At 35.4% G+C, this 15,672-nt stretch overlaps 2 protein-coding genes across 6 annotated transcripts in view; both read right to left on the reverse strand.

Moving 5' to 3' along the window:
- The window catches only part of DIAPH2 (diaphanous related formin 2), a 906,017-nt gene that overhangs the window by 711,307 nt on the left and 179,038 nt on the right, over positions 1 to 15,672 (reverse strand). For 4 of the 5 annotated variants that reach the window (XM_064362655.1, XM_064362651.1, XM_064362641.1 and 1 more), the window contains one exon: positions 5,655 to 5,794. In XM_064362655.1, the coding sequence (XP_064218725.1) occupies positions 5,655 to 5,794 (140 nt within the window). Of the gene's footprint in view, positions 1 to 5,198; positions 5,220 to 5,654; positions 5,795 to 15,672 lie in introns of those variants that run through there. The other variant, XM_064362659.1, reaches the window with a different exon arrangement.
- LOC110567335 (replication protein A 30 kDa subunit) lies at positions 1,841 to 2,709 on the reverse strand. The gene has a single exon (XM_064360290.1). The coding sequence runs from the start codon at positions 2,707 to 2,709 to the stop codon at positions 1,924 to 1,926; it is 786 nt and encodes a 261-aa protein (XP_064216360.1). The 3' UTR covers positions 1,841 to 1,923.

Below are 15,672 nucleotides of genomic sequence, written 5' to 3' on the forward strand. Positions count from 1 at the left end.
AGGTTCCTCAGGCTTAAATGTCCCTGCCCAAAATAGTCAATAGTACGTCCCCACGATTTGTATCTTATCCTCAAAAGGTGTGGCTAACAATCAGGGCAGGACCTCGGAGAAGGGATATTGGCCAAGTCATTCCCAGTCTAAACAAAATTGAAAAAGTATGCATGCCATGTGGGTGTTGAAAATGAACTTTAAAAATCTGCTGCCTTTAACATGGACTAAAGGCAGTGATTGTGTTGTGCCTAAAAATGTTTGATTTCCACTGACATTATATCTAGACCTGCTTACTATTTTTCCACTGCTATCTCTTACCTGCTTCAGAATCCACTAAAGCACATGATTCCATTCAGAAGAATAAGGGTTGGGGCGAGTAATTTTAAAAATCTAAAAGAACCCCAAGGAACACAGATAGAGGATATTTCCCCTCAGAGGATGGGGAAGAGGTTGGTCTTCTGCCTTAAATTCAGGTGTACAGAAAGCATCACAAAGCTTAAGCAAGAATTGATGGTAAGGTTTTTCTAATGGCCACTGACAGAAGCCATTTTCTGAAAGTTTTCCTGAAAGTATGGATTACTAGCAATGCTCCATTTAAGAGATTTTTTTTTTTTGCAGTTTTCATGATTCAATTGAATAATGTTCTTCCCTTCTGTCTAAATATATATTGTATATGAATATACATATATTATATAAAAATATAAAATATATTAATTCAAAAGTATGTATTTTTTCTTTAATGTAAAAAGTTCAGCATCTTGAAAGATACCATCTTTAGTGTATATGTAACTGAGGGTTTTCATTAATGGTCAATTATTTAAAGGTATCACATAATTTATATAATCTACACTAAAATGTATTATTAAAACTAGGTTATAGCATATGTTCTTGATATAATATATAAAAAAGAAAAAATTCTGGACAATTAAAAAACTATCCTCGAGGATATAAAACAAAAAGGCTTTTTCAAATGTACTTAGAAAAAAATCACAAAGGAAAGTTAAGATTTTGTAAAACTATTTTAATAAAACATTTGAATAAGTCTGTGTCAAACTCAGTAAGTTTCATATTCCTATGACTTGTTTCCCTAACCTTAAAAAATACCCTGTTATACATAAAACAGAGCATTTAGTAAAATACATAACATATCAGCACATCAAACTTACAGAAATTCTGGCATCTATTTACCATACAACTACCAGAAACTGTAATTTCATCAAATACCACATCATATTTGAAATAATCATTAAACTTGCCCACATTAAAAAACTATATTCAAAGATAATCTGGCAAAAATGATTTATTTAAACACAATATAATCTTATTTTAAGAAAACATAAATTCATAGTAATAACAGCAAATCACACAATAAATGAACTGAGCATTAGAATTCACAAATTAATATCTTCAGCTCATTTGAATTAACCAAATACTAAATACTATATTGAGCAAGAGATAACAATATCACTATAATAAGCTAAATCTAAACATGGAAAATAAGTCTAACATTAAAAACAAGCAATACATTTTTTTTTTTGTCTCTTAGCTGGCTACCTGACTGCAACTAGTTTTTCCCAATACATAGATATTTTGGAAAAAGAAGCTCGAACACAATTAAATAATAAATTTCAACATTTTCTGTAGTTTTTCTTACTCCAAAATCACCATGTTTCCATTAGCTTGCTAGTAAATCCTACAGAGTGTTCAGTCATTTTATCCATCACCATCTCTCTCTGAGCTTCAAATATAGCTAGAAAAAAAGAAAAGTTCAAAGCAGTTGGAAAAGCGGCGAGTTGCTGAAGAATGCCAGTTGAGTGTTTTGGTTTTTTTTTTTTTTTTTTTTTTTTTGTCCTTCTTAAAAAGTCAACAGGTCAAAATTACTCACAGCTGGATGCAACGGTCTTCAGAAAATAAAAGGATGGTTTCCCTGCCTCAATCAGCAGACTTAAAATGCTCCCGATCCACAGTGGGATAGATGTGGCCCTCGAGGGTCAGATAATCAATCACTTCCTTGATGGCCTGGATGCTAAGGTCGCAGAGCTGAGCCTGGAGCTCATGGATGCTCTTCCCTTCCTGAAGAGGGCACTCGTGAATCAAACGCAGCACTTTGTCCCGGATGAAATTGCGGCGACTCTCATCATTATCCCCAGCATCATCCACTTCTGATGGAGACACAGGCACACTTTCTACAGTGGTATCACCACGGGCTTTATCCAGCATCATGTGTGCATTGACCGTTTCCAGAATATGCACGGTGAATTCATTCATGTCCTGGAGGACATGAATTTTCAATACCTCAAGGCTCTTCGTTCCCGCGGGACATTTGAGGATACCAAACACTTTGACATATAGTCCGACTGACAGTGGAGTCAGCTGCTTGACTTTCTCTCTACCAAACCACTGTCGGGCCTCGATTGGCTTCGTCGTCATATCATCAATTTCGTAACAAATGTGATTTGAAGCCTTCTCTGCCCCTCTGATTACCCCCACGATGGAGACCTGGGAAACTGTAATTCCCCTAACCTTGAACACATTGTCCAACACAGTAGAGCTCAGCAGCTGGTTCACATTACATGGTACGATTTCCTGGATTCGGACCCTAGGTCTTTGGGTCTTAATAGCAGGAGCCGCACCTCTCTGAGATGGTTGGTCACTGCCTCCACTCGCTCCACCGGCAGCAGAAATGCTGCCATAGCTCCCAAACCCATTCTTACTCATCTTTAAGACAGCTCAGGTCAAGGAGAAGATGGGCTTTGGCTCGTGTGGGGCTCCACTGAAGGCTTGGAGCTCTCCACAGAAGGCTCCGAACTCTCCACAGAAGGCTCCCAGCTCTCCACAGAAGGCTCCGAGCTCTCCACAGAAGGCTCCGATTGAATGCTGGGAACCTGACGACGTGACAAGCTTCCCGCTACCTGTGGGACCAATCAGCTACCAGAATGCATCTGCTTCCAGCCAATCAGGGCTTGCCACCTTCTCATCTGATCCGATAATCCTTCCCTGTGTGCCAGTGGTTGCTTAGCTGGTCAAAGCGCCTGTCTAGTAAAAGTCCCACGTGTCTTTTAAAGCCAGCCTTTCTCACCATCTCTATCAAAATGCATTTTTACTAGTCCCCCATCTTCATTTCTTAATGCTGCAACTTCTGCAATCACTTTTAAAAGACGCATTTATGGGCCGGGCGCGGTGGCTCACGCCTGTAATCCCAGCACTTTGGGAGGCCGAGGCGGGTCGATCACGAGGTCAAGAGATTGAGACCATCCTGGTCAACATGGTGAAACTCCGTCTCTACTAAAAATACAAAAAATTAGCTGGGCACGGTAGCGCGTGCCTGTAATCCCAGCTACTCAGGAGGCTGAAGCAGGAGAATTGCCTGAACCCAGGAGGCAGAGGTTGCGGTGAGCCGAGATCGCACCATTGCACTCCAGCCTGGGTAACGAGCGAAACTCCGTCTCAAAAAAAAAAAAAGACGCATTTATTCATTCAAACAACAATACAACAGAAATTTTAGGAGCACAAAGTGCTTTGCACTATGGCAGAGTGCTGTACATTATGTGCAGGGGGAAAAAATGCACCACTGTGGTTACTGTTCTCAAGAACTCACGTCCCCTGTTCAAACCATTACTAGGAGCATTGGCTGGGCACAGTGGCTCAATGCTGTAATCCCAACACTTTGGGAGGCCGTGGCAGGAGGATTATTTGAGATCAGGAGTTGGAGACCAGCCTGTCAACATAGTGAAACCCCGTCTCTACTAAAAATACAAAAATTAGCTGGGCGTGGTGGTGCACACTTGTAATCCCAGCTACTAGGGAGGCTGAGGTAGGAGCATCACTTGAACCCAGGAGGTGGAGGTTGTAGTGAGCTGAGATCGCACTACTGCACTGCACTCCAGCCTGGGTGGCAAATGAAACACCGTCTCAAAAAAAAAAAAAAAAAATAGGCAATCGTCTTTCAACGATTATCATACTCTAAGATAAGTCACATCTTAACACTGGCTTTTAAAAAATTTTTTTGTTATTTTAAAATTGCAATTTTCCAGCTATTTTGCCAAGTGCACTATAAATAAGCAATTAGTATATTTCAATTTATACATAAATCCAAACTGAATGACTGAGTTCTAAATTATTTTCAAGGCTCTGTGGACAGGACGGAAAAGTACAAGACTTAGGCCTATTATATATTAGGTAAAACACAGATAAAATCACAGTAAGTTTTTAATATGCTCTTACAGAGTAAATTCTGAACTTAAGATTCTAGCAGTTGTATAAACAGATCACAGAAAAAAAATTTTTTTTGAGACAAGGTCTTGCTCTGTCTCTCAGGTTGGAGTGCAGTGGCATGATCTGGGCTCACTGCCACCTCCACTTCCCAGGCTCAGGAGATCCTCCCACCTCAGCCTCCTGAATACCTAGGACCACAGCCACACACCATCATGTCTGGCTGACTTTTTTGTATTTTTGGTAGAGATGAGGTTTCACCATGTTGGCCAGGCTGGTCTTGAACTCCTGGAATCAAGTGATCCACTTGCCTCAGTCTCCCAAAGTTCAGGGATTATAGGCCTGAGCCACCATACCCAGCCAAGAATGTTTTGATATTTCACTGAAACTTTGTTTTTCTTTATAAAACATTTTATTTTGGGTGTTACTGATTTAAAGTCTTTTATAATGGTTAATAAAGAAACCACAGTTATTGGAATCCACCATTGGCAAGTAACCTAACAATCCTCTGTAGTTAGTTAATAGCCTAAATGAGTAGAGTTTTGAGGAGTTTATTAATGCTCTCGTTTCTTTTATTGGTTAAATTATTTTTTCTTTTCTCAAAATTACAGAAATGTGTGAAGAATATATATAAAACATAGAAGAACATGAAGTTATACATACCTTTCAAGTTTTAAAAGAATAAAATCATGGAGCAAACATACTTTATTGGCTTTATAAATAAATATATGATAATTAACTGAGCCCACAAATAGATTTTCATGTAAATGTGAATAACTTCTGGCTCTATGTTAATATTTGTATTCTTAAAATTGTACATTACTAGAGATCCAATTAACTAAATATATTTTTAAATGTTTACAACTTCACAATCAGATTTGGCTGTTTTATTAACATCAGACTTTTAGTCAGAAAATCTTGAGGTTTAAATAACAAAACTTGTTATATTCCCAAACAATTATATGAATCATACCAAAATGATCAGAATGACCTACCTGACAGGATTGCTGGTTAAAGAAACCTCAGAAAATCTTGAGGTTTAAATAACAAAACTTGTTATATTCCCAAACAATTATATGAATCATACCAAAATGATCAGAATGACCTACCTGACAGGATTACTGGTTAAAGAAACCTCAGAAAATCTTGAGGTTTAAATAACAAAACTTGTTATATTCCCAAACAATTACATGAATCATACCAAAATGATCAGAACGACCTGCCTGACAGGATTGCTGGTTAAAGAAATCTCAGAAAATCTTGAGGATTAAATAACAAAACTTGTTATATTCCCAAACAATTATATGAATCATACCAAAATGATCAGAACGACCTGCCTGACAGGATTGCTGGTTAAAGAAATCTCAGAAAATCTTGAGGATTAAATAACAAAACTTGTTATATTCCCAAACAATTATATGAATCATACCGAAATGATCAGAATGACCTACCTGACAGGATTGCTGGTTAAAGAAACCCTGAGGGATTCTAGGCAATTAAGAAGTTTCTCATCTGATATACCCGATCGTAATTCATGCACATATTCTTGTGAAGACAGAGTACATTCATGTTTGCTGTTTTTCAGCCCACCCTATAAAATAAACAAAGATACCATTTTAGACAATGTTTTAAAAATTTTTAAGTAAAATAATGTATAGAATATATATTTTATTACATAAAAATGTGTGCAAGTGCTACACATTAAAAATTATTGATCGCAAAATTGATGTGGTAAAATTGTGTTGTCTATATCTCGACATTTTCCTCAACCTAATTAAAAAAAAAAAAATTACAGTGCTGGTGCTCATGACCTGAATAGGATATGAACTTGAATTGCATAAAGTGTCATTGACAGGAGTGCTTAAATTTACAATTCAGGCATTAGAATTAATATTAGCTGGTCCTCCTTAACCCAGAGGATAAGCATTCAAAAATCATCTTATTAATTTTCCTAGTTATGTATATTCTATTCCACAAAATCCAGCAAATAAAATTTAATATATACCATTATACATAATCCAAATCTATTAAAAGATATCAGAATATCAGCCTTTCTAAAAAAAAATAACTGAAAAGTTATTAAAATGTAAAACAATATAGTCTCCAATTAGCATGTCAATTAATCAAATCAGTCTAAAGCATTCACCAGTTCCCAATTATTCCTTTCTGTTACTCTCAGGTTGTAGATTAATCTTAAAAAGTCATTAAATACATTTATCTGATAGTGACTAGTTTTTAACTTAATTTCCAATATACATGGAGTTATTTCTAGAACTCATCACAGCTCCTTAACTTCATCATCTTGCTATAACTATATAAGTAGTTCAGAGAAAAGCTGGGAGAATAACATTGTCAACACATTCACTGTACTAATATCTCATAGTTTCACATTCTAGACATGCCTAATCATAACTGCCCCTTTCCATACTATAAATGTATACTCCTGAATTAAAACTCCAGCTTGAGTCCCATTTTACAGGTTCATACAAATTACACTCAGTTTCTGCTAAGTATCTAAGGATACTTACCCATAAAAAAAATAATATCATAAGGATATAATATCATAGGAAATAGTATAAGGAGATCATAAGGAACAGATTTTTTCCCCATTGGGTAGAGGTATTATCATTAGAGGATATGGCATTTAAAAAGAAAACAATGTTAATAATGAGAAATTAATTCCCTATGGTTTCACACTATTTGGGTTTTTATTGAGAATGCCTTCTCAATGTAGAAATTGTTAATCATTCTTAATTTCTGAATTTAAAAAATGCCATTAAATGACTTATAACATATAGGGGAACTCTATTCCCTTAGTGCTGTGGCAATATTATCATTATTATAGCACTTAGAATATTGTGGTAGAGGTCATTATTTGTGTCTATCTCACTTCTACATTGGGAACTCCATCTATGACACATAACTGACACAGTTCATGAATTTAGTGAGCCTCAATAAAAGTGTGCTATTATTGAATCTCTCCATAATAACTGCAGAACAAGGAATACGATTTCATAATTTTAGCTCCCACATTTTGTATAATGGCCGCTGACTTAGCATTTCTTGCTTTGCTATGAGATACAGTAGATGTTAAAAATATACTGGATGGGCCGGGCATGGTGGCTTACACCTGGAATCTCAGCACTTTGGGAGGCTGAGGCAGGTGAATCACTTGAGGTCAGGGGTTCAAATCCAGCCTGGCCAACGTGGTGAAACTCTGTCTCTACTAAAAACATAAAAATTAGCCAGGCGTGGTGGCACATGCCTATAATCCCAGCAACTTGGGAGGCTGAGACACAGGAATCGCTTGAACCCGGGAAGCGGAGCTTGCAGTGAGCTGAGATCCCACCACAGCACTCCAGCCTGAGCCACAGAGCAAGACTCTGTCTCCCTGCCAAATAAAAAAGTATACTGGATGAATCGTCATCACCTAAATAGCATAGTAAGTAAAGCTATTACTGAGAGATCATGTCCACATTCCTGTAATTTCCTTACCCATCTATTATTCCACAAGGAATAACAGCAAGTAAATATTTAAAGCATAACTTTACAAATTCAAAATTAGTTTTATTTTTGCTCGGCCAGCTCACTTTCTACAACAATACAAAGTTCATCAGTAACAAGGGATCTATTTACTACATGTATCAGTCTGAAAACTATGAGTAAAAGGAATTAAAATTCTCAAGTCTGTAGTCATATACTACTCAAAGTTATTTTTAAATTAATATATAAAAAGGCACTACTGATCTTCAACCCTGTTGAGAGACCTTTGAATTCTGCAATTTTCTCCCTGCCTTGAAGACCTTTACCCCAATCTTTCCATTGCTGGCTCCCATCATTTTAATCTCAGCCCCACAGTCTTCTCCCCATCCCCTATTCTAGTTATCATTGCAACATTATTTTAAATATCATTTACAGTATTACCTCTATGAAAATTTATTTTGGTAATTTAGTTGTTTACTGCCTTCCACACTAAAACATAAGCTCTTATAAAACAGGATTCTTGTCTTCCTTATATCCTCAGATCTTAAGACAGTGTTTAAGGACTCAATACATATTTCCTGAATGAATGAATGGATGGATGGGTGGGCAGATGGATGGATGGATGGATGGATGGATGGAGAATAAACAAAAGGGCGAATGAGTGATGAGTTTCAACATGCTGAAGATTCTAAGCTTAGCTTTGCTTCAGAATATTATAATTCTGAGACTTTCAGTTATAATATATTCAGAGATGCTGAATATAAAACCGGTAAACTGAGATACTGTATGGCATGCTGAGTACAGCTCAGATTTCATGACCTGGTTTGAATTATGGCCCCAGTCATTTACCTTCTAGTAATCTTTGGGTGAGCAATTAACTAATCTCTGTAAACCTGTTTGCTCATCCATAACAAAGGGGAAATAAAATACCTACCCTTCATGTTTGTTACAAGGATTAAGTAAGACAATGCAGTATAAAGGGCCTAAAACAAGTATTTCATATTGGGCATCTCATGGACACAGAATAAGCTACTCAGAAAATGTTGGTTCCCTTTTTCCAATTGATTCCCTACAGGATTAGTCTAACTGGGACATATGGGCACTGCTGAATTACTCCTTATGGATAATTGAGCCAGCCCATCACTTTGTGGCTCACTCCCCACCCAAGTCTTAGAAACAAGCTTAAATTATATAATTCAGGATACTCTCTGGTTATACAGAATGGAAACAAAAAATCTACTTGCGTGTGACAGAGAATATACAATTTTATAGAACAAATGCCTTTTACCAAGCTTAGAAGGACTTTGAGATTTTAACATAAGTTCCTATTTGAAAATTATGAAAATGTGACAGCAAGCTAAGGCTGGACTGGCCTTTAAAGATCAGTTCTTTTAATATCCTTATTACAAAAATGAGGAATTCAAGTAATTGCCTAAGTTCACATAGGCAAGAGTATGAGACTAAAACAAATATTCTGGTCCTTGGATAGCTCCTTTCTCTACTATATACTACTTTTCCTCAATATTGAATAAAATGTTAAAGCAACAAGTATTTAATTCAGAAATCTCTATTACAAAATGTCAAGGTGTCAAAGTGCCTTCAGCATAATCAACACGGTGCAAGATAATATTTTAAAAATCACCTAAAAACAAAACAGTGCAATACATTAATTCTTGCAATGCTTAATAGGGCTGTAATACAAGAATGGCTTATTAACATCCTGTTCTGATACTGAACAAAGGAAACAACTAGATAATGGATGGGTGATAATGGAAATTTTAATTAGCTGCTCTGTATGAGATTAATGAAAATTACCACTGTGCCCATTTGATCTTTAAAAAATAATGCAGACAAAGTTAGCAATTAGTGTACATCATGCTATTCCAAACCTAGGTGAACGAAGCTTTCCTAATTTGAAGCCATTTCTTAATTTGAAAATCATTAGGATGGAGATACTAGTCAATGTGACTGTGCTTATATTATTCTAAGACAGTACACAAAGAATCAAAAGGTAGTTTGGGTTAGTTTAACAATCACAGATTCCCCTTGCTCTGACATGAAATGTTAAAATCAACAGCAGAGAAACAATATTCTAAGAAAGAACACTTTTAGTTTGCAGTGGACATAAGTACTTCTGAGTTTAGATGGACTTAGTCTGAGCATGATCTGTCATTCTTTAATGTAAAAACAGATTTACTTATAATTTGAAAAAAGGGTTTATAGTTCTTAGCTGTAAAGGTAGCTTGCTGCAGACACTGGATAGAACTATTGATTGTACATGGGTCTTTTCGGCTACATGCACACAAATAGCAATTATTATCGGGGTGTCATCTTCAAATAGGAAGGACAATATTTTCATGAAAACAGTAATTTTGTTAGTGTTATTGACTATGATTTATAAATCCTAATGATGAAGTCCATTTCTTTGGCTATTTTAATCAAATGAGTTTCTTATCTATCATTGTGTTCTCTGAAAATACAATGCTATAGATTAATATATTTGGGATTATATCCTCAAATGTTCACAGTGTTTTTCTTGGAGAGGCTCCCATAGCTTTCAAAGCATCAAAAAGCCATTTTCATCATCATCAGTTCTTTGAGTACAAGGAGGAAAGGGAAATACAAAATAAGGGCCCTATCCAAGTGAATATACTTATTTATTCTGATAGCAATGTATTTGGTGGAATAGAGAATACCATATATTGCAGAACCTTTAGATGGCTTCCCTCCATTCATGTAAGAAAGCCATCTCTTACTGGGAGAGTTTTAGAGTTAAGTAATTTATGTACCAAAAAATGTAAAAAGTATCTTAAAATCAATTTATATTATAATAAAATAATATGCAATTTGCATCAAAAATTTTTTAACTGAACAAAAAATGTAGAGTAAAAGACACATATTATCAGTTGAAGTCTATAAGAAAAAAACCTACACAGAAAATTACTGTCATGAGATTAACTTCATATCGTGTCATTTCCCATTGCAGGACATACTGTTTCTAACTAAGGCATTTTCAGAGGATGAAAATAATAGGCAAAACAAGAGAATATATCCCAAATTATAGGGCAAGGGTGATAAAAGCTTTTCTTTTTTTGTGTGTGTGTGTGTTGCATACTTTTTTTTTTTTAATTGCATTTTAGGTTTTGGGGTACATGTGAAAAACATGCAAGGTTGTTGCATAGGTGCATACGTGGCAGTGTGATTTGCTGCCTTCCTCCCCTTCACCTATATCTGGCATTTCTCCCCATGCTATCCCTCCCCAACTCCCCACCCCCCCGCTGTCCCCCCCACTCCCCCCCAACAGACCCCAGTGTATAGTGCTCCCCTCCCTGTGTCCATGTGTTCTCATTGTTCAACACTCGCCTATGAGTGAGAACGTGTGGTGTTTGATTTTGTGTTCTTGTGTCAGTTTGCTGAGAATGATGGTTTCCAGGTTCATCCATGTCCCTACAAAGGACGTGAACTCATCGTTTTTGATGGCTGTATAATATTCCATGGTGTGTATGTGCCACATTTTTCCTGTCCAGTCTATCATCGATGGGCATTTGGGTTGGTTCCAGGTCTTTGCTATTGTAAACTGTGCTGCAATGAACATTCGTGTGCATGTATCCTTATAGAAGAACGATTTATAATCCTTTGGATATATACCCAGTAATGGGATTGCTGGGTCAAATGGAATTTCTATTTCTAGGTCCTTGAGGAATCGCCACACTGTTTTCCACAATGGTTGAACTAATTTACACTCCCACCAACAGTGTAAAAGTGTTCCTATTTCTCCACATCCTCTCCAGCATCTGTTGATAAAAGCTTTTCTACAACAATGTAGAAGCATCATAATTCTTCAGATTGTATATGCCATTTTTCCCAAAAGAATTTGAGTAAGTTTACTAAAGTATGATTAGCTAAAATGATTAATGAAAGAAAAGTATAAGGTTTTCTATGATGAAATCATTTATTGTTCACTTATTGAAGCTTCTGTATATTAAATATCAATTAGGCACTTCACTCCCAAATTACAGACTCTTAGACCGTCACAGAACAAATATTTAGATCATTTTTTGAGCACTTGTATTACAGAGTAGCCCTTATTCAAAATGCTTGGGACCAGAAGTGTTTCAGATTTGGGATTTTTTCCAATTTTGTAATCTTTGCAAATACATGATGAGATATTTTGGGAACAGGGCTCAAGCTGAAACATGAAATTTATTTATGTTGCATATGCACCTTATACACACAACCTGAAGATAATTTTACACAATAATTTTAATAATTTTGTGCATGAAACAAAGTTTCGTCTATGTTTTTAGCTGCGACTCAACATATGAGGTGAGATGGAATATACCATTTGTGGCATCATGTTGGTTCTCAAAAAGTTTTGGATTTTGGAGCATTTTAGATTTTGGATTAGAGATGCTCAGCCTGTATTAGAAATGTCAAGTACACAAACTCTAAACATAGTTTCTAATTCTGTGTCCCTATTGTTATTTCTTTTGTTATGAAAGACGTATTTAACCAACTGAGTATAGAGGAAAATACTTGATAATAATTTCAAATAATTATTCAGTTAAATATTCCAAAAATTTTAAATTTTAACATTAAATGTAACAAAAAGGTGATATTTTAAAGGAGAATGTTAATCCCAAAATACTAACCTTCATATCTTGCAAAACAACAGCCTCATTTGATCTAGATACTCTCAGAGATATGGACAATTGAAGGCTAAACCATCATTAACTGTTTTATTAGTGAAACAAATTAATGATAGTCAATATCAGTCAATCTGATAATAAGCAATAAATTTGACATATTTCTTTTTCATATCAATAATGTGTGGTCTATTCTATATTTAAAATCAACACATCTCTTTAAAACTAGTGTCAAGCAATTATGATGAACAATGTGCATATGGGTGAATAATAGCAAGTAAATCTTTAAAACTGTAAAGTGTGTCTACTAGCATTTTCTATGAGCCCCTATCATCACCCATGGTACTTGAGGCAAAACAAATACACATTATGTTTCTCTTTTATTTGACAGAGGCCTTTGAGATATATCAGATAATGAAATGTAAAAAGATATAAAGTCAGTGGTTCTTATCCTGGGGTCTAAATTTAGGGGATATGTAAATTCGGAAAGGAAAAAATATTTTCAGTAACCTCTTACTTAAATCTAGTACTTCTTTTAACTATGAATATAGGAAACAGATTCCAGTGGTATTAGCAGCCCCTATAACTTAGTCACCAAGTCACATATATTTTCCTGTTGTACCACACACACTGCATTTGTGAAAATACCTTAACTATCATTTATCCTTATCATTTCTTCAAAATTACTTGAGTTATACAACCTGCCACTTTATCCTGTCATTTAACAAATATTGTAAAGAAGTACAATTACTGTCTCTCAATTTTTTAATGAAACGATTTTGAAATATTGTAAATATGCATGTAGTTGTAAGAAATAATGCAGAGAGATCCCTTGTTTCCCCCAATGGTAACATCGTGCTAATCTATATTTTGATATCACAACTGGGATATTGATATTGATAAAACCCATCTATCTTATTCAAATTTCCCTAATTTTATTTGTACTTACTTGTATGTATTGTACATATATGCATTTCTATGCAGTTTTATCACGTGTAGATTCAGGTATTCAAACACCACAACCAAGATATGGAATAGTTCCATCACCACAAGGATCCCCCAAGTTGGCCTTTCATAACAACACCTATCTCCCTCCCACAACCCTCTACCCCAGCAACCACTAATCTATTCTCTATTTCTATCATTTTTTAAAGTACCGTTTATAAATGGAATCACATCAAGTTCAAAAGCTTCTGCAAAGCAAACAGTCAACAAAGAGACAACGAAATAGAAAAAGAAATCTGCAAACTATACATACATCTGACGAGATTAATAACCAAAATATTTAGGGATCTCAAGGAACTCAATAGGAAAAATAATCTAATAATCCGATTTTTTTAAATGGGCAAAAGATCTCAGTAGACACGTCTCAAAAGAAGACATACAAAGGACAAACAGGGATATGAAAAGGTGTTCAACATCATTCATCCTTGGAGAAGAACAAATCAAAACTACAATGAGGTATCATCTGACCCCAGTTAAAATGGCTTGTATCCACCCAAAAGAAAGGCAATGACAAATGCTGGCGAGGAGGTAGAGAAAAGGGAACCCTCATACACTGTTGGTGGGAATGTAAACTAGTACAGCCACTATGGAGAACAGTATGGAGGTTCCTCAAAAAAAAAAATAAAATAAGATTGAGCTACCATTTGGTCCAGCATTCCCACTACTGGGTAGATACCAAAAAGAAGAATCAGTATATTGAAGAGATATGTGCACTCCCATATTTATTGCAGCACTATTCACAATAGCCAAGGTTTGGAAGCAACCTAAGTGTCCATCTACCGACAAATAGATAAAGAAAATGTGGCACATATACACAATGGAGAACTATTCAGCCATAAAAGAGAATGAGATCCTGTCATTTGCAACAATGTGGATGGAACTGAAGGACATTAGGTTAAGTGAAATAAGCCAGTCACAGAAAGACAAACATCTCATGTTCTCATTTGCGAGAGCAAAAATTTAAAACAATTGAACTCATGGAGACAGACAGTAGAATGATAGTTGCCAGAGGCTGGGAGGTGGGTGGGTAGGGGAAGTGGGGATAGTTAATAGGTACAAAAGTATAGTTTGACAGAATAAGATCTAGCATTTGATAGCACTTAACAGGGTGACTATAGTCAACAATCATTTATTGTATAATTAAAGATAACCAAAATAATTTGTTGGAATGTTTATAAGAAATAAATAAATGCTTGAGGTGATGGACAATCCATTTACCCTGATGTGATTATTATGCATTGCATGCCTGTATCAAAATATCTTAGGTACTCCTTAAGTATATACACCTACTATGTACCCATTAAAAAAAAGAATATCATTTATATGAAATCATACTATATGTAACCTTTGGGCACATGGGCTTCTTCCATTCAGCTTAATGCCCTGGAAAGGCACACAAGTTACTGTGTATATCAATAGTTTGTACCTGTTTATTGCCATACAGTTTTCCATAGCATGGATACTACAGTTTATTTAACCATTCACCTGTTAAAGAACTTTTAGGCTGTTTCCCGTTTTGGTCTACTACAAATAAACCTATGAACATCTATGCACAGGTTTTTGTGTGAACATACATGTTTATGTCTCTGGAATGTGTCATAATTTTTAAAAACAATTTTATAAGTACATTTTAATGTAATTGGTTTCCTTTATAATCCTATGTCTTTTATGTTTTACATCTAAAAATATGATTCTAAGAAGGTTCCCATAGATTCACCAGACTTTCAGAGGGGCCCATGGCACAAAATAAGTAAGAGCCCCCTCTAGAAGCCTGTTACCTCTATTTTGGAATTACACTGCATTTACTCCATCCACTGTCTTAGGAAAGAAGAAAAAGTACACTACCATTTTAAATAGAGAAAGTTCATCTATGTAAATAATGACTTTAAAAAATGGGCAGGATTTGATCAATGATAATGTCCAACAGCATAATCAATATATTTCACATAGGCAATCTCTTCATTGTACTGTTTAAAGATAGGAACAACAGTAAGACTCACCAACATTTGTTATGTTGAGGCAAGATTATGAAGGTATTTAAATAAAATGGTTTCCCTCTCTGCTTTGCCACTTAGTAAATTTAAGTCCAAGAGTAACTTTAGACAGCATAACAAAACAAGTTTAATAATACTTTTGCAGATTATAAATGTTTCCTACAGCCTAGATATAAACTACATTTTAAGTAGGTAATGAAGTTATAAATTATAAAGGAAATAAAGAAATATTCCTCCACAAAACAAAAAATTACCCTATTATTTTCAAAATGCTATCCTTTTAAAATTTTAGTAAGTGCTATCAGACAAAACGAACACAGTGAATTTTATCAGTTCCTTGT

Source organism: Aotus nancymaae, unplaced genomic scaffold, assembly GCF_030222135.1.
Source record: "Aotus nancymaae isolate 86718 unplaced genomic scaffold, 86718_ANA_hifiasm-v0.15.2.pri h1tg000004l, whole genome shotgun sequence".
NCBI lineage: Eukaryota > Metazoa > Chordata > Mammalia > Primates > Aotidae > Aotus > Aotus nancymaae.